This window comes from Ictidomys tridecemlineatus, chromosome 7, assembly GCF_052094955.1.
Source record: "Ictidomys tridecemlineatus isolate mIctTri1 chromosome 7, mIctTri1.hap1, whole genome shotgun sequence".
Classification (NCBI taxonomy): Eukaryota; Metazoa; Chordata; class Mammalia; order Rodentia; family Sciuridae; genus Ictidomys; species Ictidomys tridecemlineatus.
This window is the reverse complement of record NC_135483.1, coordinates 105246673-105273734: the sequence shown is the minus strand read 5'-3', so window position 1 is coordinate 105273734 and position 27062 is coordinate 105246673. Positions and strand designations below refer to the sequence as shown.

The 27062-nt window shown below is 37.7% G+C and overlaps 1 protein-coding gene across 7 annotated transcripts in view; it reads left to right on the top strand.

The window, feature by feature from the left end:
- Sap130 (Sin3A associated protein 130) overlaps positions 1 to 18206 on the top strand; it is a 71648-nt gene extending 53442 nt beyond the window's left edge. For 5 of the 7 annotated variants that reach the window (XM_013366422.4, XM_040294216.2, XM_040294215.2 and 2 more), the window contains 6 exons: positions 3614 to 3972; positions 10201 to 10449; positions 10616 to 10741; positions 15246 to 15349; positions 16908 to 17021; positions 17289 to 18206. In XM_013366422.4, the coding sequence (XP_013221876.2) occupies positions 3614 to 3972; positions 10201 to 10449; positions 10616 to 10741; positions 15246 to 15349; positions 16908 to 17021; positions 17289 to 17447 (1111 nt within the window). In that variant the 3' untranslated portion in view covers positions 17448 to 18206. The remainder of the gene's footprint in view (positions 1 to 3613; positions 3973 to 10200; positions 10450 to 10615; positions 10742 to 15245; positions 15350 to 16907; positions 17022 to 17288) is intronic. The other 2 variants (XM_078017282.1, XM_078017284.1) reach the window with 2 other exon arrangements.
- Positions 18207 to 27062: the final 8856 nt, after the last annotated feature.

The window sequence follows — 27062 nt, the reverse complement described above, 5'->3', positions numbered from 1 at the left end:
AGACAGGGTCTCACTGAGTTGCTTAGCAACTTGCTGTTGCTGAGACTGGCTTTGAACTCGCAATCCTCTGCCTCATCATCCTGAGCCTCTGGGAGTACAGATGTGCACTGCCACGCCCAGCCTCCCATTTTAGATATATTTATTTTGAAATAATTTAACAAGAGCTGGACTTGGTGGTGCGTGCCTATAATCCCAGCATCTTGGGAGGCTAAAGCAGGAGAAATGCAAGTTCAAGGCTAACCTCAGCAACTTAGTTAAACTGTCTCAAAAAGGACTGGGGATATAGCTCAATGGTAAAGCATTCCTGGGTTCAATCCCCAATTACCCCCCGTCCAAAAAAAAAGACCAAGAAGATATTGCAAAAATAATAACTTTCTCATGTACCCTTTACCAATGGTTACATCTTACATAACATTAGTACATTTTCAAAATAATTGACATTGGTTTAATACTGTTGACTTAACTACCAGCCTTATTAAGATGTCACCAATTTGTGAGGGGAAACAGAGATGTACAGTACTTTGAAATTTTATCACATTCATAGGTTTGTGTATCTGTTACCATAATATGAATAGAGAACTGTTTTACTGCCATGATGACACTCTCATTTGCAAACCACACCCTTTGCCACTAGTTGTTCTCCATCACTGTAATTTATTTCATCATTTTAGAGTTTGATATAAATAGAATTATAAATATTTGTTTGATATACAATAACCTTATGATATTGGCTCAAGCTAGTGTTTTCAAGGTCCATTCAAGCTGTAGCATGTATCAGTGATTTATTCTTTTTCGGGTGGCTAGTACTGCATTATTATATGTATGTACCAGAACTTATCTATTTGTTTATTAAAGTTATTAAGGTTGTTTCAATTTGGGGCCTTAGCAATGCATTTGGTATGAGCACTCATCTACAGCTTTCTTTGTAGACATACATTTTCAGTTCTCTGGTATAAAGATCCCAAGGGTATAGTTGCTAGGTTATATGGTACATGTATTTTGGTTTTAGAAGACATTCCCAAATTTGTCCATAGTGGCTATACCACAGATCGGGTTTCCCACACCTGGTATGTACTTTTAAAATTTTATTTTAAAACTTTAATAAGCATTTGGTAAAGTATCATGGAGACTTCAATTTGTATTTCTCTAATGGCTAAAAATGATGTGTGTCTTTTTATGTGCTTATTTGCTACTGGAATATCCTCTTTAGTGTAATATCTGTTCATTTTTTATGTCTTTTGCCCATTTTCTAATTGTATTACATGCTTTCTTAGTGTTGTTTTTTATATATTCTGACTATAATTCCCTTGTTTCATGTTTCTTTTAAATCATCTGAGTCATTTTTTGAGTGTGCAGTTCAGGAGTGTTGAGTGTACTTGTGTTGTTGTAAATAGAGATCCAGATCTTTTTCATCTTCCCAAACTGAAACTCTCTACCCATTAAACACTAACTCCCGTTCTCCCTTTGCCCCTTACCCTGGCAGCCACTATTTTCTGTTCATTTCTGTGAATTTGACTACTTGAAAATCTCATATAGTTGGAATCATGCATACGGTTTTTAACTTTTTGTTCATTAATTCATTCATTCTACAGTGCTTGGGGTGGAACCCAGGGCCTTGCGTGTGCTGGACAAGTACTCTACCACTCAACTACATTCCCAGTCCCAGTGTTTGTCTTTTTTATGTGATTGGCTTATTTCACTCAAGCATCATGTCCTTGAGGTTCATCTTGTGAGATAATGTTGATTGCGAATATTTTCTTTCTCTATGCCTTGTTTTTTTCCAACCTCCTTAATGGTTTTTAGCAAAACAAGTTTTTCATTTTGATGAAGCCCACGCTATTTTTTCCTGTGCTTTTGGAGTTGTATCTAAAAACTCCCCACCTAATGCTAGGTTTTATTTTGTATCTTATCTAAAAATTGTATATTTTTATATTTCAAATTTAGAACTATGATTCATTTTGAGTACAGTTTTTTTACATATCATATGAAGTTTAAGTCTACATTCATTTCTTGGCCTATGGCAGTCCAGTTGTTTTTGGTATTGAACTTGAGGGAATATTATGTTGGGTTTCATTATCTGAATTTTCTGTGGTAGTAGTTAAGTAGGTAAACCATTACATCTATTTGGTGAAATATTTACCACTTATTAAATTGACAAACTAGGATGTACTTTTTGAACAGTGTTTGTGGCTATGTTAGATGCCTGAAGTATCTCTGGAAGTTGTACAGAGTGGTGCCATTGGGTAGAGGTGTGGGTGTACAAAGCAGAACTTAACTTTCAATTTGTATTCTTTTTTTTTTCTATATTTATTTTTTAGTTTTCTGCAGACAAAATCTTTGTTTTGTATGTGGTGCTGAGGCTCGAACCCGGGCCGCATGCATGGCAGGCGAGCGCGCTACCGCTTGAGCCACATCCCTAGCCCCTCAATTTGTATTCTTTTGTGCCTTTTGGAACTTTGCCACTTCCATGAGTTTTCTCTTTTATAAGAAATTATGTGTAGGGCTGGGGATGTGGCTCAAGCGGTAGCGCGCTCGCCTGGCATGCGTGCGGCCCGGGTTCGATCCTCAGCACCACATACAAACAAAGATGTTGTGTCTGCCGAAAACTAAAAAATAAATATTAAAAAAAGAAAAAAAAGAAACTATGTGTAATATGAGTGTATCTATAGTTTAAAAGGAAAAAAAGAAACTCTAAAGACAACATATATATTCAGGAATTCTAGAGTTCAATTCTCAGCACCACATATAAATAAATGAATAAAATAAAGGTCCATCAACATCTGAAATAGTTTAAAACAATGAGTAGTCTGTGTACAATGAAGTGACTGATTTATTTAAAATGTTCTTTTTTCTGAATTAATTGATTACTCTTTTTAAAAAATTTGGAAGGGGTGGGGCACACAAGATATTTTTAAAACCTAAGCCAGATGTGGTGGCAACCCCTTGTAATCCTGGTGACTTGGGAAGCTAAGGTAAGAGGATCACAAATTCAAGGTCCTCCTCAGCAACTTATCATGGCTAGAAGCAATTTAGTGAGACCGTGTCTGGAAAAATTAAAAGGGCTGGGGATGTAGCTCAATGGTAAAGCACCCTGGGTTCAATCCCCAGAACCCAAAAAAACGAACCACAAACCTGAATGTCAGGCTGGGGGTATAGCTTGGTGATAGGACACATGCCTAGCATGGGGTGTAGCTTAGTGATAGGACACATGCCTAGCATGCCCAGGCCCTGAGTTCAGTGTCCAGCTTCATAAGTACATACTTACCTGAGTTCCTTTTAAAAGTTACCTTAAAGTTGAACTTTTATTTATATTTATTTATTTTTTTAGAGAGAGAGAGAATTTTTTAATATTTATTTTTTAGTTTTCAGCAGATACATCTTTATTTGTATGTGATGCTGAGGTTCGAACCCAGACCACATGCATGCCAGGCGAGCGCGCTACTGTTTGAGCCACATCCCCAGCCCCAAAGTTAAACTTTTAAAATCAAAGAATAGAGAGTTACTTGTGCTGTATGCTGTACAGAAATAATTAGACAAATACCAGCATCTGAGATGTTGCAGGTTAAGGCAATTTACTCTTATCTGCTATGTGTGCTTTGCTTTTGTGTTTCAGTGTGAAACCTAAATCTGAAATCCACGTGTCTATGGCCACTCCAGTCACTGTGTCCATGGAGACGGTATCCAATCAAAATAATGATCAGCCTACCATCGCAGTCCCTCCCACTGCCCAGCAGCCTCCACCAACCATTCCAACCATGATTGCAGCAGCCAGTCCCCCATCACAGCCAGCTGTCGCCCTTTCAACCATTCCTGGAGCAGTCCCCATCACTCCACCCATTACTACCATTGCAGCTGCACCACCACCAACAGCCACTGTGGGTGGCAGTCTTTCCTCTGTTTTGGGCCCTCCTGTACCTGAGATCAAAGTGAAAGAAGAAGTAGAACCAATGGACATCATGAGGCCAGTTTCTGGTAAGTTTATTTACAGAATTCTCACTTTGGGCAGTTGTTCCTTTCCCTTTACCTAACTCTTCTCTCTAGAGTTCCATCTCAGTGAGACCATCAGCAAGGAAACCCAGGTAACTCCCTGATGCCCCTTTTTGTTTTGTTTGTTTTGTACTTAGGGCCTCAGTATGTTAGGCAAGCAGTCTACCAATGAACTATATCCTCAGCCCCATGAAGCCCATTTTAAATGTTGCATTTCATTGCTGGAGTGGTGGCCCAAGCCTGTAATCCCAGCACCTTGGGGGTCTGAGCCAAGAGAATTGCAAGTATAAGGCCAGTCTCAGCAATTTAGTGAGGCCCTAAGCAACTTAGTGAGACCCTGTCTCAAGATAAAAAAATTAGAAAGGGCTGGGGATGTAGCTCAGTGGTAAAGTGCTCCTGGGTCATCCGCAGTACCAAAAAACCAAAGTTGCATTCCATTCATTTTTATTAAATGAAAGAAATTATTTTTGGAAACTTAAGCCAATCTTGTTTCCCTTTTGTAATTAATTTTAATTTCAACCAAAATTGTGAAAACATATTGATATTTCCCTATGGATTTCTTTAGTATAAATTCCTAGCATTCAAAGTAAGATGTGTAGTTTTGAAAATACTCTTTTGGGGGGTGAGGGGGGGTACCAGGGATTGAACTCAGGGACCCTCGACCACTGAGCCACGTCCCAGTCCTATTTTGTATTTTATTTAGAGACAGGGTCTCTCTGAGTTACTTAGTACCTCACCATTGCTGAGGCTGGCTTGCAACTTGAAGTCCTCCTGCCTCAACTTCCGATCTGCTGGGATTACAGGCATGTGCCATTGTGCCCAAGTTGAAAATACTCTCTTGATAAATGTGATTAGTAAAATCTTAAAGCTTTTCACTACCTCTTTCCTCTCAACTCTAAACTTCCAGTTTATGAAAGTCAAATCATTTTGGAGAGTTTTTGTTGTTTTTTGTTTTGTTTCTTAATGAAAGTACCATAATCAGTGTACAAAATTTATGAAATAGAGACAAATGCAAAGTGAAAATTAAGATTTTTGTTCCAGGGCTGGGGATATAGCTCAATTGATAGAGTGCTTGCCTCGTATGCACAAAACCCTGGGTTCAGTCCCCAGCATGGATATCTAATCATATATACCTAAGCGCACACACACACACAAAAAAGATTTGTGCTCCATCTTCAGAAAACTTGGAATGGAACCATCATTTGACCTAGTTATCCCACTCCTTGATATATACTCAAAGGACTTAAAATTAGCATACTACAGTGACACAGGCACATCAATGTTTATAGCATTCAGTTCATGATAGTAAAACTATGGAACCAACATAAAACTATGGAATCAACAGATGATTATAGTAAATGTGGTATCTATACACAGTGGAATATTACTGAGTCATAAAGAAGAATTAAATTATGGCATTTGCCAGTAAATGGATGGAACTGGAGACTATCATGCTAAGTGAAATAAGCCAATCCCAAAAAACCAAACGCCAAGCGTTCTCTCTGATATGTGAATGCTAACACATAATAAAGAGCTGGGCAGGAATAGAAATTCATTGGATTAGACAAAGGAGGATGAAGGGAAGGGAGGAGGACAGAATTTTCCTATATTCGTATATGAATACACAACCAGTGAAACTCCACATCATATACAAGAACAGGATTGTAATTAAGATAAGTTATACTCCATTTATGTACAATACATCAAAATACTGACATATATATCTAATAAGAACAAAGAAAAAAAAAGATTTGTGCTCATTTACCTAGTACTACCCACCATTTCATTGAGAAGGCTTTATTCCTTATGTTGTTTTTTTCAGTAAGAGGTGTGGTTATATTGTATTTATAGTTTTTGTTGTTGTTGTTGTTTTGTTTTGTTTTTCAGTTTTAGTACTGGAGATTGAACCCAAGGGCACTCTACCACTGAGTTACATCCCTAGTTCTTTTTATTTTGAGACAGGGTCTTGCTAAGTTTCTGAGACTGGCCTTAAACTTGAGACCCTCTTGCCTCAGCCTCCCAAACAGCTAGGATTATAGGTGTGTGCCAGTGCACCTGGCTATGTCTGGAGGTTTTTAAACCTGCTATTTATTTACTTTTTATTGTAATGTATTATGCCATAAGTATATACTTCCATGGGTTTATTTTGCCTTGATAGAACTTCTGCAGCCTGTGTAGGGACTTTAGCCTTGCCATGGTCAGTGGAAAATTGTTAGAGGGGCTTGAAAAGAGGAATGTGAGGAGCTGCTTAGATTTTAAGCAGAACACAGTGGCTCCTGTGTGGAGAAAAGACTGTGGGGGCAGGGATGAATGAGGAGATTTTGGAGAGACTGTTGCATTACTTTCAGGGAGGAGTGCAGAATCAGCTAGGGTAGTAGCCATGGAAGTAACGTGAGGTGGTTGAATTCTGGATGTGTTTCTATGAGGATTTCTTTAAAGATTGAATGTTGAATGAGAGAGAACAGGGTCTGGGGCAACCCCAAGGTTTTTAGTCTTAGTAACAGGAGGCCATGGAGTTGCCCTTGGCTAAAATAGGGAAAACCACAGGAGGATCATATTTAGTATGAAGAGTTTAGTTTTTAATATGCTAACTTTAAGTTGTGTGTTTGTTAGACAGGCAAATCCAGACATGAAGTAGGTAGTGGGATCTATTAGTCTGATACTTTGGAATAGAAAGTGAAGTTGCAGATATAAATTGAGGTGGTATCTGTATACATATTAATTGTTCTTAAAGCTGTAGCCTCAGTAAGTGGATGAGGTCATCTGGGGAATAAATGCCAATAAAATCAGTTTGTAGACCGAACCCAATGGTGATTGATTGGGAGCAAGTTCAAGAAAAAGTTGGGGGAGAAATACAAACATTGTATACAAATAACTTCTGAGGAATTTGTTATGAAGGGATAGAAAAAAAGAAGGGTAGTAACGGAAGGGAAATTATGTCAAGGTGAAGTTCTTGTTTGGGTCTGTTTTGATTTTGGGTTCTGAGGTTGAACCCAGGACTGTGTATGCTTGCCTGGTATGCACTCTACCACAAGCTCCACTCCCAGCCCTAAGAGGGTTGCTTTTTACTGTTGTCGTCGTTGTCGTTTTAAGAAAAACATTCACTGGAGAAAAGATAGCCTGTTCAACAAATGGTGCTGGGAAAATGGAAAGTCACACGTAACAAAATTGAATTGAACCTCTCTCTCTCATCCTGCACAAAAATCAACTCCAAGTGGATCAAAGAGACAGACTAAAACAGAGATCCTGCGTCTACTAGAAGAAGAAGAAGGCCCAAATCTTCACCATGTCAGCCTAGGATCTAACTACCTTAATAAGACCCTACAGTGCAAGAAGTAAATCAACAATCAATAAATGGGGGATGATCAAATGGTATCAAACTAAAAAGCTTCTTCTCAGAAAAAGAAACAATAATGTGAAGAGAGAGCCTACAGATTGGTAGAAAATCTTTACCACATATACCTCAGAGAAAGCACTAATCTCTAGAATATATAAAGAACTCAAAAAACTTAACACCAAAGAAACAAATATCCCAATCAACAAATGGGCTAAGGAACTGAACAGACACTTCACAGAAGAATGAATACAGTTGATCAAGAAACATATGGAGGGCTGGGGCTGTAACTCAGTGGTAGAGCGCTTGCCTAGCATGTGTGAGGCACTGGGTTCAATCCTCAGCACCACATATAAATAAGTAAAATAAAGGTCCATTGACAACTAGAAAAAAAATATTAAAAAAAGAAAAGAAACATGGAAAAATGTTCATCTTTAACAATTAGAGAAATGCAGATCAAAATCACTTTAAGATTTCATCAGTCAGAATGGCAATCATCAAGAATACAGGCAACAACAAATGTTGGCAGGGATTGGAGAAAAAGTTACATTCATACAATGCTTGTGGGATGCAAATTGGTCCAATCATTTTGGAAAGCAGTATTGAGATTCCTCAGGAAACTGGGAATTGATCCACCATTTGACCCAGATATCCCACTCCTCAGTCTATACCCAAAGGACTTAAAATCAGCCTACTACACTGATGTGGCAGCATCAAAATTTATAGCAGCTCAATTCGAAATAGCTGAACTATGGAACCAGCCTAAGTGCCCTTCAGTAGAAGAATGGATAAAAATAATATTTGATGGAATATTATTCAGCTTTAAAGAAGAATGAAATTATGACATTTGCCAGTAAATGGGTGGAGTTGGAGAATATCATCCTAAGTGAAATAAGCCAATCCCAAAAAAACAAAGGCTGAATGTTTTCTCTGATATGCAGATGGTAATTCACAATGAGGAGGGAACCGAGATTCTTTAGGTAGAAGGGAGGAGAGGCAGGGATATGGTGATAGGAAGGCAAATAGAATGAAACAGACATTATTACCTTTGTACAAATACGACAGCATAACCAATGGGATTCTACAACATGTACAATCAGAAAAGTGAGAAATTATACCCCATTTATATATATCAAAGGGCATAAATGCATTCTTATTGTCTTATAACTAATTAGAACAAAAAGTTTAAAAAAAAAAGGTGAAACAAGTTTTGTATGTTAATTGGAGTAATCCACCAAGAAAAGAAGAATTGATGATGCAAGAGAGCTATGAGAATTCCTAGAGCAGCATCTCAGGGAGTGGGAGGAGATGGGGTCCAGTGTGTTTCTAAAAGAGTTGGTCTTTTCTGGGATAACCCAAAGGAGGAAGAGAATATATGATCCCAGTCCATGTGGGGAGGTAGAAATGGCATTTATGGACATTTCCTTCTGATTGCTTCTTTTTCAATAAATAGTAGAAGCAAGAGGCTCTACTTAGAGTAAAGATAGAGGAAGAATAGTCAAAAGCTTGAGGCAAGGGAAAATATTAAATAATCATCCAGAAAAGGAATTGACTTATCGAACACAATAGAATTGTCCAAATGAGGCCAGTCATCATTGCTATGTGTCTCTAGCTACATTCAGCTACATAGTTGAAGAATTAAATTAAACCTCTTTTGCATTTGCTAAATGAGAATAGTAAAGCAAGAAAAGGGACAGTGAAGGAATAAAATGAGTAAAATATAGAATTTAAATCTGGAAATGGAAGAGAATGGACATGAGTGTTATAAGTGATAGCAGAAAAGTGGTAAGATGGATGGCCAGTATCTTCTCATGGGTTCTAAAGTTTGTTGGAGGCTATTTTTGAAGGGGACTGACCTGGAAAGAGAATTTGGACTTGAGTTGGAGGCCGAGATGGCTGTCAAGCGTATTGGGATTATTAGTGATGGCAGTGTAGGGTATGGCTGTTGGCATGGGTAGCTGAGGTTGAAGAGGGTAGGGCAAGTAGGTAGTAGACTGAAAGTAAGAGTCCAGTGAACCTTTAGAGTATGTTTAAGTCCCTAAATATGTGAGCCTACAAACTCTAACTAGTGTTTGCTCCTTTTCTTTTACATGGACACAGCATCCCATGGTAGATAACAGTGCAGACTCCGAAGCCATCCTGCTTCTATTAACTTCCAACTTTGCTACTTGGTACTTATGTGGCTTGTGTCATAGTTTCTCATCTGTGAATTCAGGGATGATAATAATAATTCCTATATTTAGATTGTTTCTAAGATTATGTGTTAATAAGTTACCTGGTAGGAATTTATATTTAAAGGCCAGAACAACAGTGACTTCAACATGTAAGGATTTATCTCCCTTGAAGCATACCCTAGGCAGACAGTCCAGCAATGGTATGTGGACTCCATCTGTAGGAATCTAGGCCCTTTCCACCTTTCACTCAGCAATTCCTAGGATGTGATGTTCATGCTTTTGATTCAAGGTAGCTACTGAAGCTCCAAACATACATTGGGCTCTAAGGCACAGAAAGAAGACAAGGAATAGAGAGTCACATCTTTCTTTTAAGGAAACTTCCTTAAAAGTACTACAGAGCTCTCTGCTTTCATCTTATCTGACCACACCTACAACAGAGGATAAGAAATACCTTCTTTTAGCTTAGTGGCATTGTGCCTCTGTTAAAGCAAGAGTCCTAGAATGACAGAAGGTGAAGATGGCATTACAAAACATCTGACAGCCTCTGCCTAAGAGTGCTTGGCACAGTGAGAAGCCCAGAGAAAGGCTCAAGGAATACTAGGTGTCTATACTGTCTTCTGAATTATTGTTGTTGCTGGAAATCAAGTGAAGCATTCCTTGATATTTGGGTTCTCATAGATGTCTATGCTCCATTTCCTCTGACAGCAGTTCCTCCACTGGCTACCAACACTGTGTCTCCATCTCTTTCTTTGCTGGCAAACAACCTGTCTATGCCTACAAGTGACCTGCCACCTGGTGCCTCCCCAAGAAAAAAGCCTCGAAAACAGCAGCACGTGATCTCAACAGAAGAGGGGGATATGATGGAGACAAACAGCACTGATGATGAGAAGTCCACTGCCAAAAGTCTTCTGGTGAAAGCTGAGAAGCGAAAGTCTCCTCCCAAGGAGTATATTGGTAATGGTCACTTAGGCTAATTCTTGTCTCCTGATACTTCTCACTACTCAAGTGTACTTCCCAGAGGGTGTCCCCATTGTCAGTTTTCCTGATTGGAATTATACTTGGAGAATGTTAAAAATATGTAATTAGCTCTTTAATGTCTTTTTTCTTTCCTTTTGAATAGATGAGGAAGGTGTGAGGTATGTCCCAGTGCGTCCAAGACCTCCTATCACTTTGCTTCGTCACTATCGAAACCCATGGAAAGCTGCTTACCACCATTTTCAGAGGTACAGTGACGTCCGAGTCAAAGGTCAGTAACAGTTTGATCAATTTCATTCCCCAGTGCCTCCCCTTACCTCCCCTAGTATAATTGGTATAACACTAATGAGTGTCTCCCTCCTACATTTATGATGACTCATTTTCCCCTTTATTGGCTATATTATTATAATCATAAAAGAAAAACAGGCCAGGCATGATGGCGCATGCCTGTAATCCCAGTGGCTCAGGAGGCTAAAGCAGGAAGATCATGAGTTCAAAACCAACCTTATCAATTAGTGAAGCCCAAAGCAACTAAGTGAGAGCTAAATAAAATATAAAAAAAGGGCTGGGAATGTGTTTCAGTGGTTAAGAGTCCCTGGGTTCAATCCCTGGTACTCAAAAAAAGGAAGAGAAAAATAGATCTAGGGGTGTAACTCAGTAGTAGAGCACTTTGCCTAACGTGTTAGACTCTAAGTTTTGAACCTGAGAACATTTTAATAAACCTACATGTAAATGAAAATGGTTAAATTATACTTTGCACAATGTCAGTAGATGTTTCTTCTGATGGACTTTTAAGTGTCATTCATCTGAGATTAACTGAATTCACCAAGAAGTATGAGCTTCCAGAGAATTTATCACATTTCCCATTCTTCTACACAAATTCAATGTGGAAACTTGGAATTTGGGGGGGTGGTACTGGAACATTTTATTTTTTTTATTTTGAGACAGGGTCTTGCTAAGTTGCCCAGTTTGGCCTCAGTCTTGCAGTCCCCCTGGGAGTATAGGAGTGCATCACCATGCAAAGCTGTTGGTTTTCCTGAGGCCTCAATGGGGTATTCATAAATGTCAGTGATTAGGGACAAAGGTGCTAACAGCTCAGTCTCAGTGGAAATATGAAGATGACTGTGCTTCCCAGCTATGTCTATTCTTCCTCACAATTAAACAGGTATCCCTTGATATAAATGAGGAATTGATTTCAGGACCATTCTCAGATACTAGAATCCATGGATACTCAAGTTCCTTTATATAAAATGGTGTAGTTTTTGCATGTACAGTATCTGCATCTTTCTGTGTATTTTGTCATTCGTAGATTACTTATATAATACAATGTAAATGCAAGTCTATACATGTTCAGTACAGACGCAGGTTTTCAAGTATTGACAATCCACAGTTGTTTGAATCCACAGATGCAGAAAGCCAACTGTACTCTAAAATTTTAAAAGAAGGTGATATTTCCAGATGTCAGAGAGTTTTAACCTTCAGGAGCCAGGACATAGATCACTAAACATCAGTTAATGCCATGAGAATTCTGTAGCAGAATTTTTTTGTAATTGTAGATGGACAGAATGCCTTTATTTCATTTGTTTATTTTTATCTGGTGCTGAGGATTAAACCCATGTTTCACGCATGCTAGGCAAGCGCTCTGCCACTGAGCTACAGCCCCAACCCAAACTGATAGTATTTTAGCCCAAAAAGATTCTTGTTTTTGAGACTCACTTTTCAATAATTATCTTTAGAAAGCTAGCTTGACAGCTGAAAGATTTATGATTCCTAGATAACTAATTGGCTGTTTATAGTAACATTTCATTTTCACCAGGCCTCTTGACTATTAGTGAAGTACAATACCAAAACTTTGTTGTCATATTCATATAAATAAATCAAGTTGGAATATTGAAAAAATTTTTACAAAAAGGAATGAAAAAGACAAACAGGGAAAAAGCACAAGAAGCAAACAGAAAACAAATCATAATATGATGGCCACAAGCCTAAACATTCAGTTGTATTCAGTTAAATAAAAATATAGTCTTAACATACCAATTAAAACAGATTGGCAGAGAGTAAATGAAAAAGTACAAATTAACTATATGCTAAATGTAAGAAACTTATTTTGAATGGAAGTGACAGATTGACAGTAAAAAGATAAGAAAATAAAAACAAAAATTTCAAAAAAGGCAAGGATAGCTAGATTAATATTAGATAAAGTAGAAAATAAAATTACTAAAGACAAAGAGAAACATACTTTTAGAAAAATCAGTTGACCAGGAAATGGTCCTAAATGTATAGGCAACCAAAAACAAGAGCTTTTAGAATATATGAACTAAAAGCAAAACTGAAAGAAAAAAATAGACAAATGCACAGTTATAATTAGAACCCTCACACCTTATTCACAACAGTTAGCAGAATGAATTCTCAGGTAACAAGAATGTAGAATAAACACAATGAACCAACAACATCTAATAGACATTGATAGAATACAATTCTTTCAAGTGCTACAGAATATGTAAAGATAGATCCTATCCTGGATATAAAACAAACAGCTAATTTAAAGGAATTGAAGTCATATGGGGTGTCTGCATTAATCATCATGGAATCAAACTAGAAGATAATGAGAGAGATAAGAGAAGAAATTCCAAACCATGGAAATTTAAATAACACATGTCTAAGTAATCCCCAGTCACAAAGAAAGTCTCAAGGAAACTTTTAAAAAATATAAAACTCAAAGGCACTGGGAATGTAACTTTTTGGTGGAATGCTTGCCTAATATTCAGAAGGTCTTGGGTTTCCTCCCCAGAAAAAAAGAGCAAAGTTAAAGCAAGTACAAAGAAGAAAATAGTAAGGATAAGAGGAGGAATCAGTGAAATTGAAAACAGGAAAACAGTAGGGGAAAAGGGAAACAAAAAACTAGTTTTTTGAAAAAAAATAAAACTCATGAATCTTTAGCAAGATTGAAATAAAAGAGGATATGAATCACGAATATTTGTGTTGCATATTAGGAACTGTTATAATAATGTTATTTTTTCAATCTTCTGCTCAGTTTTTGCTTTCCCACCAGCTGTTCCTATGGGATCTACTTTTCCTACATCCTCACAACACTAATTATTGTCCATCTTTTTTTATTATTATAACTAATCCTAGTGGGTATCTCATTGTGGTTTTGGTTTACGTTTTCCTAATAACTGATGATGATCAACTTTTCATGTGTTTATTGGTAATTTTTGTTTTGTTTGGGATACTAGGGATTGAACCAAGGGACAGTTTACCACTGAGTTACATCCTCACCTCTTTTATTTTTTCATTTTGAGACAGGGTCTCATTAAAGCTATCCTCAAACTTGTGATCCTGCTGCCTCAGCCTCCCAGTTGCTGGGATTATAGGCACACACCACCATGCCCTACTCTCTGTTATGTCCTGTAACAAAGTGTCCTAAATGTGTGACTCTATAATTATTGTAAAAAGCTAAGAAATTCTTTAAATCATATTTATGCTAATAAACTGCTTTGGCACATCATTATCACTCAAAGTCCATAGCTTACTTTAGGTTCATTCTTATTATATATTATATGAGTTTGAATAATATATAGATTAAGTTTTTCAAAATTAGTTTGTAAAACAATTTTCAGTTATTCATGTTACATTTGATTATCTTAAGTCCTAAAGAGTAATTAAGACCATGCTGAGGTCTAGGCACAGTTGTAGCTCAGTGCTACCACTTGCCTACCACGTGTGAGGCACTGGTTCCATCCTCAGTACCACATAAAAATAAATAAATAAAGGTATTGTGTCCAGCTACAGCTAAAAATATATTAAAAAAAAAAAAAAAAGACTGCCAATACAGCTAAAGTCAACTTTAAAAGCATCCCTCAATACTAGTCTGATTTTCCCCAGTCTTGTTGATAAATTTTATATTTACTTTATTCCAATTTTGGTTACTGGACTTTTCTTCTAAATTTGAAATATAATTCACACTTGATTCCCCAAGAACTGAATAATACCAAGAAACTTCCCAGACTTAATGACTAGCCCTCAATGTGCTTGTAAACGTCACATTGAGTAAGGCGTCTACTCACTAAAGACCATTTCCCCCTATTTTAAAAAAATTAGAGCTGGGCTGAACACAGTGGTACACACTTGTTGCTTGGAGTATAAGGCTAAGGCAGGAGGATTTCAGTTTTGAGGCCAGCTTTAACAATTTAGCGAGGCCCTAAGCAACCTAGGAAGACCACATCTCAAAACTTAAAAAAATAAAATAAAGGGAGCTGGGAATGTAACTCAGCGGTAGTGCCCCTGGGCTCAATCCCCAATACCACACAAAAAAAGAAAAATTAGAGCCAGGTGTGGTAGCGCAGGCCTATAGTCCAAGCAACTCGGTAGACTGAGGCTAAGACTGAGATTACAAGTCTGAGACCAGACCAGCCTTGAAAATTTAGACCCTGTCTCAAAGTAAAAAGAGGTAGGGATATATATAACTTAGTGGTAAAGAACCTCCCCTGGGTTCAATTCCCAGCCCCAAAATAAAAAGAGATTAGAACATTAATTTGTTCTTTTTAACTCACCAGGTTAACAGAGTATAGTCTTCAAAACTTTCTTCTGGAGTAAACAAAAAGGAAGCCTTTATTCATCTTATTGACCTTATTCCTAATGACTTAAATGCTGAGGACTTGTTTTTAAATATTTAAGTAAAAAAATTTTGATGAAATACTGGCACTTAGCCAGCTTAAATGCAAATAGCTGAGCTTTATAAAAATTGAAACATACTTGTTTTTATATGGTTCCAGAGGAGAAGAAAGCTATGCTGCAAGAAATAGCTAATCAGAAAGGAGTATCCTGTCGTGCCCAAGGCTGGAAAGTCCATCTCTGTGCTGCCCAATTATTACAGCTGGTAGGTGCAGCTCAACAGTTGTTGTGGTAAAGAGGAACAGAGGCTGGAGATGTCTAAGTGCATATAACATTTTCTTTTGAGTAATTTGGAAGCATTCTAGGCTAAAAGAGGTTATGGTAGGATTTTTATGTGTTGCTGTTTTTCGTAAGCACTATGTCAGTTATATATGATTATAGTCTAAATCTTAGTTTATTTGGAACAACTATGGCATAAGACCTAAAATTAAAATTCAACATTATGTCTTGTGGTGACATAGGAAATAGCAGTAACCTTAAATAGTGTACACATGAGCCCCACCTCCCCACTCAACTCCCTCAGAGAAGGTCCTCTAACCAAATAATTCCCCTCATTCTGTGGACTGAGAATAGTTCCTGATTCTCATTGAGTAGTGGGCTTCAGTGATCTACCAGTTTTCATTATTACTCAAACCAGTCACATCTATCTTTGGGGAACAGAAGTGATCCCCTCCCTCTTGATATACTATAAACTCTGCCTTCCATAGCCCCTGCTTATTCATTCTGTTTTTTGAGTGCAACCCCTTTGTGTCACTGAGTGACATGCCCTGTCCTCCTTTCCTAGGCCATAAGTATATGTAACTAATCAACTGACATTTATCTCCCCTATCCATTTGTGGATCTTATATGATAGTTCAGCCTTTTCTGTAACCTTAGGATAGGAATTTCTTCTTTACTAACTAAGTAAACAGGGGTCAATTAGCCAGGCACAGTGATACATACATGTAATCTCAGCTACTCAGAAGGCTGAGGCAAAGAGGAGAACAAATTCAATGCTGGGGGAACTTAACACAAGTTCCTGTCTTAAAATAAAAATTAAAAAGGGCTGCAATGTAACTCAGTGATAGAGTACTTGCCTAGCATACATGAGGCCCTGGGTTTGCTCCCCAGCACCAAAGAAAAACAAAAAACAAAACCACCTCATAAAGTTTTCCCATCTTTGGAATAGCAGTGTTCTCAAGAATATTGTCTGCTATGAAGATCTAAAAAACATATTGCTGAGCCAGGCACAGTGGCATATGCCTATAATCCCAGTAGCTTGGGAGGCTTAGGCAGGAGGATTTCGAGTTCAAAGCCAGCCTCAACCACTTATTGAGGTACTAAGCAACTCAGCAAGATGCTGTCTCTAAATAAAATATTAAAAAGGACTTAACCACTGAGTTATATTCTAGCCCTTTTTAATTATGGGTTCAATCGCTGGTGCCAAAATTTTTTTTTAATTAAAAATTATTTTAAAACCTTTGGCTAGTTTTCACTTAGCAGAAAATCATATTTATGTGAGAAGAGTGAAGTTGTTTTTCAGAGAAAAAAGTTCTCCTTGAGGACAGACTCTGAACTGTGGCATGTTATATTACAAACCATTGTTGACCAGTTTCCTTCACTGTTTGGTAACCTTTCTATACCTTAGTCCTTGTGAGAAAGGACTTTATCACTCAAATAGCCCTTACACCACTGTTCAAAGTTGATTGGAGATGGGTTCATTACCTGAGGTTAACAGAAAAGTTTCTCTGAGGTCACAAAGTTCTCTTTCTTCTGTGTTGTAGACAAATCTAGAACATGATGTTTATGAAAGACTTACCAACCTACAGGAAGGGATTATCCCAAAGAAAAAAGCAGCAACTGATGATGATCTACACCGAATAAATGAACTAATTCAGGTTTGAATGAGCCCTTTCCCTTATAATCAATCACCCACTTTATGAGATTGTTTACTATAAAGTCTTACTTTTCCCATTTCCTTGCCTCATACTCCAGCATCCTTAGTAAAAGTGTATTATTTATTTCAGCCTACATTGCCAAGAAATACTGGGTCATTTTCTCTATGTGAAAGTTTCAAAATGACCTCTGCCCAAAGGGCACCATTTCTCAAAAAGCCATGTCATCCTCGTGGCCACTGACTGATGATGTGCCATCTTCTGTTCCAGGGAAACATGCAGAGGTGTAAACTTGTGATGGATCAAATCAGTGAGGCCAGAGACTCCATGCTTAAGGTTTTAGATCATAAAGATCGTGTTCTGAAGCTTCTAAACAAGAATGGGACTGTCAAGAAAGTGTCAAAATTGAAGCGAAAGGAAAAAGTCTAGACCCAGAAGAATCAGAGTTTGGAAACAGAATTTATGAAGAATGATGATGGTGGGGGTGGGGGGGAGGGGTTTGACTATTTTCAAAATGGAACATTGAAATAAAGGAAGTGTTCCTTAATTCACACATGAAAGCAGAGGGACCCATGGCATCCAGTGGCACAAAAGGATCAGAGTTGACCTGACACAGTGAGCCCCATTCTTTCTTTCAGGCACATCCCTGTTAAACCTGCTCTGTGTCATAAGTGACTCCTGATGCACAGTGACACAGATGGCTGACAGGCGTTTTTCAGCCTACCAGTTTATGGACTGTATTTATCTGGTGGATTCCTGCAGGACCCATACTGAGCCTGGACTGAAAGTATCCACTCGGACCATCTGTTCTCTCTCTACACTGAAAATAAAGCCTCTTCTCACCCCAGTCAGTTCTTCTATCTGACCTTCAGATGCCCAAGTTGGCCTTTTTCAGTAGTGCCACAGCACCAAGAGAGCTGCCACATCTCACATTTAAAGGGTTCAAAGTACCAGTTCTTGTTACTTTTTTAAAGAACCATTTCCAAGTGAAGTTGTTATATTGTCTGTCCTGTGTGTCCAAATTGGGTTTTTGTGGAGGCTCAGAGCAGGTGACACCATAAGTTGCTCTGAGATCCTGTTCTGAAGTACATTCTTGGTTACCTGTACTTCCGTAGCTGGTGTGATGCTGTTAATTGTATGTACCACACATCTCCAAACCTTAATAAAGGACTCAAAGAGGTTTTTGTACATGAGCGGTTTGCATCTTTTCTAAAGTGCATCAGTATTGTACTGCACATCACATACATCTTTACCCTGCAGTTGTTTCTCACGCAGTGTTGATCCCACTCTTAAGGTTTTGTCATTCCCTGTAGGAGTTCTGTTCATCCCAGTAATTGGAAGGTGTTACAGTGGTGTAGTCTGTTGGCTCTTGGTTGTCTTAAATACAAACCTGATGATTAAATTGTAGGCCTCTGAAGACTACAGTACTGGGGGCAGAACTTGCAGGTAGTTGGATTCTTTTCACAGAAGATTGCTCGTACCTCTAATCTGCGTGTTAAGGCCCAGTCCTGCTTCCTTTGGATACACGACTGGCCATCTACCTTCTATCTGGCCTTCATGAGACAGGCAGGAAAGATTGTCTCAGAGCCTCTTCTTCAGGACAAGACCTGCCCTCCCTCCTTGGAAACGTGTCTTAAGGAAGGAGGGAGTCCTTGGACCTGGAGTTCGTCCCTTTGCCCTGTCCTGCACAGGATTGAAATGGGGTATATGCTGTTTCTGCCTGGGCGGGTGGGACCAACACTTCAGCTTGCCCAAGACAGCCTCCCTGCTATTGACATGGGAAGTTTTCACCTGTTGTGTGATTGGGTTGAAAGACAAAGCCAACAAGGCAGCCTTGCTTGACTTCACTGGGACATGGAGCCAACCTAAATGACTGGTTGTTTATTCAGGCATAAGCAGGGTGTGACTGATAGAATAGTGCTCCTTTACCTGAGTCTGTCTATGCCCTTATTGCCAGGTGATCACACGTCTGCAAGCTAGGATAGGATAGGATTAGATGTTTGGAGTCCTAGGTTACAGAGGTGTTGTTCTCCTAAGGTATTGTTGCCATTTAAACAAAATTTAACCCTTTCAAAGGAAGCTTGTCATCTTGCCAGTACAAGCCCTGAAAGTCAGTGCAGGTTAGAACAGTGTTTTCCCTCATCTTGTGAGGAGGACAACATAATCAGAAGTTGGGAGAGGGCTGGAGTATAGTTCGTTGGTAGAGTATCGATATAGAATGTGAGCCCTGTTTTCTGGTCCCAGCACTGTAAAAAGAAGTTGGGCGAAATGGGTGAATGAATTTTGCCTATGAACACAACTGGGTTTTGTTGTTGTTACTGTTTTTTCTGGTGCTGAAGACTGAACCCAGGAACAGTTTACAGATGAGCTACATCTCCATCTCTTTATTTATTGTTTTGCTAGCTCTGAGATAGTGTTCTGTTAAATTGCCAAGGCTGGCCTTGAACCTTTGGTCCTCCTGCCTCAGCCTCCCAAGTAGATGGAATTACAGGTATATACCACTGCCTCAGCTAAACATAAGGTTTTTGTAAACTGTTTTCCAAGTAAATGATCTGGTAAGCTTGGACTATGTACACCTGTGAGACCATCACCATAATCACAATAGTGACTCTGTCAGCCCCCAAGGTTTCCATTTGACTCAGTCTTGCCTCCTTCCCTTGTCTCATCCCTAGGCAAATATTAGCTGCTTTTTGTCACTCTAGACTAGCTTGTATTTTCTAGAATTTTAACAGAATACAGTCATACAGCATGTACTTCTTGTGGAGAAGGAGTCAGGCTTTATTAATATAATAGAAATTAATGCTGAGATTTATTCGTGTTGCTTCTTTTCAGAAGTTCATTGCTGAGTATTTTGTCTGTCTTCCCTAAGCTATTTATTCACCTGTAGAAAGACATTTGGGTTATTAGCAAGTTTTGAATATCACAAATATAGGTTGCGATCCTCATATTATTTGTACAGACGTCTGCTTGTATACAGAGTTGATGATTTTATGTTGTGCTTACTCCAGTGTCATGTGACCAGGAGAATAGTGCTGAGAAGCCCAGAATCCATGGACTTTTTTTTGTTGTTGTTTCCTGTACTGGAAATTGAACCCAAGGGAGCCCTACCACTGACAGACATCCCCAGCCCTTTTTATTTTAGTTTGAGACAGGGCCTCTCTGAGTTGCTGAGTCTAATCTTGAACTTATAACTATCCTGCTACATCCTTCTGAATCGCTGGGATTACAAACATATGAGACCCCACACCCAGCTCCAAGTAACTCCAGAAAAATGCAGAAGTTGGCGACGGCGCGGTAGCGCACATCTGTAATCCCAGCGGCTTGGGAGGCTGAGATAGGAGAATCGTGAGCCAACCTCAGCAACTTGCAGGCACTAAGCAACTCAGTGAGTCCCTGTCTCTAAATAAAATACCAAATAGAGCTGGGGACATGGCTCAGTGGTCGAGTGCCCCTGAGTTCAATCTCCGGTACCAAAAAAAAAAAAGAAATTGGAATATATTTGAGATAACACTTTTGTCTTTACAGTGGAAAAATCAAACTGATCTGGGGGAAAAAAAAATCTATCTGCCTAGTCTAGAAAATCATACTATTTTTAAAGCCTGGATATTTTGAAAAATCATTAATTAGAAAAACCATATAATATTTTCATTTCCAACAACTTTATCATAGTAGTAACAGTTACACAGTTTCAGGGGTTGAAAGATTATTTGGAAGCTATTAAAAAGCATATATTTTTACTTTTTTATTACAGAACACCACACAGATGTAGAAAACTACACAGAGCAAATATATAGCTTCATACACTTTTAACTTTTTTTTTTTTTGTACCAGGGATTGAACTTGGGCACTTGACCACTGAGCCACATCCCCAGCCCTATTTGGTATTTTATTTAGAGACAGGGTCTCACTGAGTTGTGCTTTACGTTACTGAAGCTGGCTTTGAACTTTCGACCCTCCTGTCTCGGCCTCCCTAGCCTCTGGGATTACAAGTGTGCACCACTGCGCCCGGCCACTTTTAACAATTTTGAAATAACCTCCCCAGGTGAAAAATAGAATCTTGCCAGTCACCTCAGAAGTTCCACAACTGTTATGTCCGGATCCCACAATCCTCTGCTTCCCCCACAAGAAAACCATCTTAACTTTTTTTTTTCAAATAAGCATTTTTTGTTATGCTATATAATACTCTGGTTTTTCCTTAAATATATATATAAGTCTTTCTCCTTTTATTATGGTATATGTAAAATGTCAAATGCCCTAATCTTTTTTTTTAATATTTTTTAATATTTATTTTTCAGTTTCGGTGGACACAAAATCTTTATTTTATTTTATGTGGTGCTGAGGATCGAACCCAGCGCCCCGCGCATGCAGGCAAGCACGTTACAGCTTGAGCCACATCTCCAGCCCCAAATGCCCTAATCTTAAAGGTATAATTTTGTGTTTTGTCAAGTGTGTACCTCTACAGCCAACAATCAAAGACACCAGCATTTTTGCATCCCAGAGGAGTGCCTCTCTGATGAATATACTTCACCCATCCCAGGAGGTAGACACTGATCTACCATCTGTTAACATAGATGGCACACAGTGGTGCACACCAGGAACCCCAGCTACTTCAGGGGCTGAGGCAGGAGCATTGCAAGTTCGAGGCCAGTCTGGGCAGGGAGAGCCAAAAACCTATACACACAAAAAAAAATGGATTTTTCCTGTGAAAGTTTTAACTTCAAATAAACTGATTCATAGAATACATACTTAATTGTGTCTGGATTTTTTGCTCAACATAAGTCAAGATTTATCCATTTGTTGTATCAGTAAGGTTTTTGTAAATTACCAAAGGGGTATTCTATGTAAATTCTATTCCATGGAACTGTTTGCCCATTTCCCTATTGAAGGGTATGTTGGCAGCTTCCTATTATGAACAAAACTGTATAAATGTGTAGAAATATCTTCAAATAAATAGGTAAAAACCTGTTGGATCTTGAGGTAAAGCTAAATTTTCTAAGAAACTGCCAAACGGTTTTCCACAGTGGCTGTAAGAGTTCCATTCCCCGCCAGCAGTGAATCAGAGTTTCTGTTGTTCCCCATCCTTGCCAGCAAGGTGGGGCCAGTGTTACTGAATTTTAGTCATGTGGTATATCATCATTAATTTCATTGCAGTTCCCTAATGGGGTAGGACATTGAGTATCTTTTCATAGCTGATTTGCCATCTTTAATATGATGTTTGGTGAAGTATCTGTTAAGGTCTTTGCTCATTTTAGACTGGATTTTTGTTTTGTTTTTTACTGAATTTTAAGAGTTATTTGTATATTTTGTTTCAATTTTTTTCTATTCTGAGTTGGGGTCTCACAATGCTTTCCAGGCTGACCTTGAACTTCTGGGCTCAAATGACCCTTCTTCCTCAGCCTTCCAAATAGCTAGCTAACACTATAGGCCAGCTCCACCAAATCCGGTGACTTTTTTTTTTCTTTGTATATTTTGAATACAAGTCCTTTATTAGATATGTGTTTTGCAAATATTTTCTTACAGTCATTATCTTTCCATTCTCTTAATAATTCCTTTTGAAAGCAGATGTTTTCAGTAAAGTTCAGCTTACCAATTTTTTCGCTTAAATCATGTATGTAGCATTATAAGGACTGGGACTATAGCTCCATGATAAAGGACTTGCTAGCATGTATGAGGCCTTGAGTTCAATCCTCAGCACAGCAAAAAAAATAAATTTTAAAAAGACATTACCAAATCAAAGGGCACCTAGATATTCTTGTTCTATAAATTTTATAATTTTATGTTCTACATTTAAGTTTATGGCCCATTTTGAGTTAATTTTTATGAAAGATGTATGTTCTGTCAAGATTTTTTTTTTTTTGGCATTGTATTCTAGCACCATTTGTTGGAAAAACTGTCTTTTCTCCATATAATTGTGCTCCATTGTCAAAGATTAGTTAACTATATTTGGAAGGGATGTTATTCTGTTTCATTGGCCTACTTGTTTATACTTGTTTATGCTTTCAAATACCATTTGTATTTGAATATCATAATTTTATAATAAGTCTGGAATTTGGAAATATTAGTCCTCCACCTCTTCTTTTCATTATCAAGATGGCTTTCCTGGGTATTATCTTTTCATACAAATTTTAGAATCTATGAATATCTATCAGATACTCTCCTGGTACTTTGCTTAGGATTTCATAGAACCTATATTAGGAGAAACTGACAACTCGACAACATTAAATGTTGTAATCCATGAGTGTGAACTATTCCTCCTTTTATTTAGATCTTTGATTTATCAGTTTTGTGCTTTTTTTCATATATATCCTTATTAGTTTTGTACTTCAGTTTTGTTGTAATCCATGAGTGTGAACTATTCCTCCTTTTATTTAGATCTTTGGTTTATCAGTTTTGTGCTTTTTTTCATATATATCCTTATTAGTTTTGTACCTGCTTCAGTTTTCTATTACTATAATGAAATGCCTGAGACAATTAGTTTTATAAAAAGAAAATTTTTATTTAGTTCATGGTTCTGGTGGCTCCAGTCCAAGATCAGGCAGCCCCACTGCTTTAGGCCTCTGGGTAGGGTAGAGCAAACTACTTGCATCATGAGCCAGGAAGCCAAGAGACCATTTTCTTCAAAGGTATGCCCCCTAGTTACTAAGGACCTTTCACTAGGCCCCATCTCTTTTTAAAAAATTATATATACAAAATAACTTTATTTATTTTTATGTGGTGCTGAGGATCGAACCCAGTGCCTCACCCCTGCTAGGATAGGCAAGCGCTCTACCTCTGAGCTACAGCCCCAGCCCAGGCCCCATCTCTTAATGGTTCTACCACCTGCCATTAGTGCCATCCTGGAGACCAAGGCTTTCACACAGTAATCTTTGGGGAACACTTACCTTAACCATCACAGTACTTAAATAGTTTATTGTTTTGGTACTGTTGTAAATGCTACTGTGTTTTTAATTCTGATTATCAGTTTTTCTCAGGGGGTTATATAGAAAAGCAATTGCCACTTATATGTTAATATTGAATATCACAATATTGCTAGATTGGAATGTTTTTTAATGTGTTGATTCAGAATCAATCAGAACATCATAAACAAGTACTTTTATTTGTTCTTTTCCCATTTGTAAACCATCTATTTCCTTTCCCTGTTTTATTAGCATCAGATAGGAGTTCCAGTAGGATATTGAATAAGAGTGGACAGTGTGGATTGCCTTGTTCCCAGTCTTGTGAAGAAAATGCCCAGTTTCTCACCACTATGATATTAGCTATATGGGTTTTTGTCAATGTTTTTGTCAGGTTGAGGAATTGGCCTGGGTTTTTTTTGTTTGTTTGTTTGTTTGTTTGTTTTGTTTGCTTGTTTTTTGGGTACCCAGGATTGAACTCAGGGGCACTCAACCACTGAGCCACATCTCCAGCACTATTTTGTATTTTATTTAAAGACAGGGTCTCACTGAGTTGCTTAGTGCCTCGCCATTGCTGAGGCTGGCTTTGAACTCACATTCCTCCTGTCTCATTCTCCTGAGCTGCTGAGATTACAGGTATGCACCACTATGCCTGGTGGAAATGGCTTTTTTTATTCCTATTGGGTTAGTGTCTTTAATCCTTGAATGAATGGTGGGTTTTGGCAAATGCTTTTGCTGCATTAGCCTACTGTTATGATGGCTTACATTATTTTTTTTATTGTTGAAATAGCCTATCAAACCAGGATGCCTGGACTAAATCCCACTAAATTGTAGTATATATTTCTTTTTATACATTGTTAGATCCAACCTCCCAATATTTCTTTGCATCTATATTCATATGAGATAGTGGTCTGTGGTTTCCTTTTATGTACTATCTTTGGTTTTGGTATCAGTGTAATGCTGGCCTCATAGAATGAAATAGGAAGTGTTCTTTCTGCATGTGTTTTTCTACAGAAGATTAGAGAATTAGTATTTTCCTCAACTGTTTAGTAAAATGTATTAGGGAAAATAAATAAACATGATGCTTTCCTTTTGGGGAAATTACTCATTATTAATTCAGCTTTTAAATAGGTATGTGCCTATTCAGATTATCTATTTCTCTTTGTGTGAGTTCCATTGTTAGTTTTTGTCTTCAAGGATTTGGGCCATTTCACCTAAGTGATTTGTAGACATAGAATTGTTCATAGTATTCCTTTATCATCCTTATCACGTCTATGGGATCAGTAATGGTAACCCTTTTTCACTTATTGTTTATTCATTCATTCATTATACAGGGACTTGCTATGAACTCCTGGGCTCAAGCAATACTCCTACCTCAGCCCCCTGAGTAACTGGGTCTATAGACATGCCACTTTACTGGACTTTGATTTCATGTTTGGAAGCAATTTACTTCATATACTATACAATTCATCTTCTTGAAGTATACAATTCAGTGGCTTTTATTGTGTTTACAGAGTTGTGCATCCATCACCAGAGTCAGTTTTATAACATTTTCATCGTCCCTAAAATAAACTCTTTCACTCCAAACTATTATCCCACTTGAGTGTTTAATCTGTTTTAAGTTAATGTTTGCATATAGTGTGAGGTGGGAGTTCAATTTCAATTTTTTGCATGTGGCTGACCAATTGTCCTGGGACCATTTATAGGCAAAAGTCTTCTTTCCCCATTGGATTTTTTTGATAATTTGTTAAAAACAATTACTTGTATATGTAAAGGTTTGTTTCTGGACTCTCAATTCTATTCCATTGGTCTATATGTATATCCTTAGGCTACTTCCACACTTTTGCTTAATGTTAACTTCTTAGGAATTTTTCTTTTGTTTTGATTTAGGGTTTTTTGTTTGTTTGTTTGTTTTTGTTTTTGTATAGGGGGTTGAACCCAGGGGTACTCTACCACACAACTACATCCTCAGCTCCATTTTAATTGTATTTTGAGAAAAGGTCTTGCTAAATTGCCTAGTCTGGCCTTAACCTTGTGTTCTTCTTGCCTCAGCCTCCTCAGTATCTGGGATTGCAAGCCTGCTCCACTGTACTCAACATAGGATTTCTCCATTCTTTATTCTTTTAAGATTCATCTAGCTGTTCTGAGTCCTATGAACTTCAGGATCAGCCTGTCAATTTTGGAAAAGAAGGCACCTGGGATTTAATATGGATCATGTTGAATCTATAGAACAATTTGGGAAATTTTGCTGTCTTAATATTAAGTATTCTGATCTGTGAGCCTGGGATGTTTTTCCATTTAATTAGTACTAATTAAATTTCTTTCAACAATGTTTTATAATAATACAAGTAGAAGTTTTTCACTTTATTTGCTAAGTTCATTTCTAAGTACTTTTTTGATCTTTTGTTTTTGTTTGCTTTGTTTTGCAGGGATGGAGATCAATCCAAGGGCCTCATGATCCTAGGTAATTGCTCTATCACTGAGCTATATCCCAGCCCACTTCTTTTTCTCTTCAGTGTGTTGAAGGTCTTCTATTTGTTTTTTATGTGGTTGTAAATGGAAATGGTTCCTTAATTTTATATTCAATTGCTTGTTTTTACAGCATAGAAATATAATTAATTTTTTATATCTATTTTTAAAAATTTTAAACAGCTTTATTGAGATGTAATTCACACACATATAATTCACCCATTTAAAGTATATAAAGTTTTTCAATATACTATATTTTTTAAATTGTAGTGCAATATATAAAACAAAATTTGTTATTTCAAATGTACAATTCAGTGGCATTCATTATACTCATGATGTTTTGCAACTATCACCACTATTTCTGAAACTTTCCCATTTCCCCTTTGTAACTCCCCCTCTTACTTCCCCTTACCCTGACTCCTGGATACACTCTAGTCTACTTTCTATGTATTTACCTATTTGAAGCACCTCATAGAAGTAGAATTGTACGATATTTGTTCTTTATCTGTCTTGTTTTACTTAGCATAGGCTTTAAGTTTCATTTACAGTGTAGCATTTATCATAATGTCATTCCTTTTTATGTTTGAATGATAATCCATTGTATGTATATGTCACTGATTTATCCATTTATCTGGGTGGATACTTGGGTTGTTTCTACCTTTTGGCTCATGTAAATCATGCT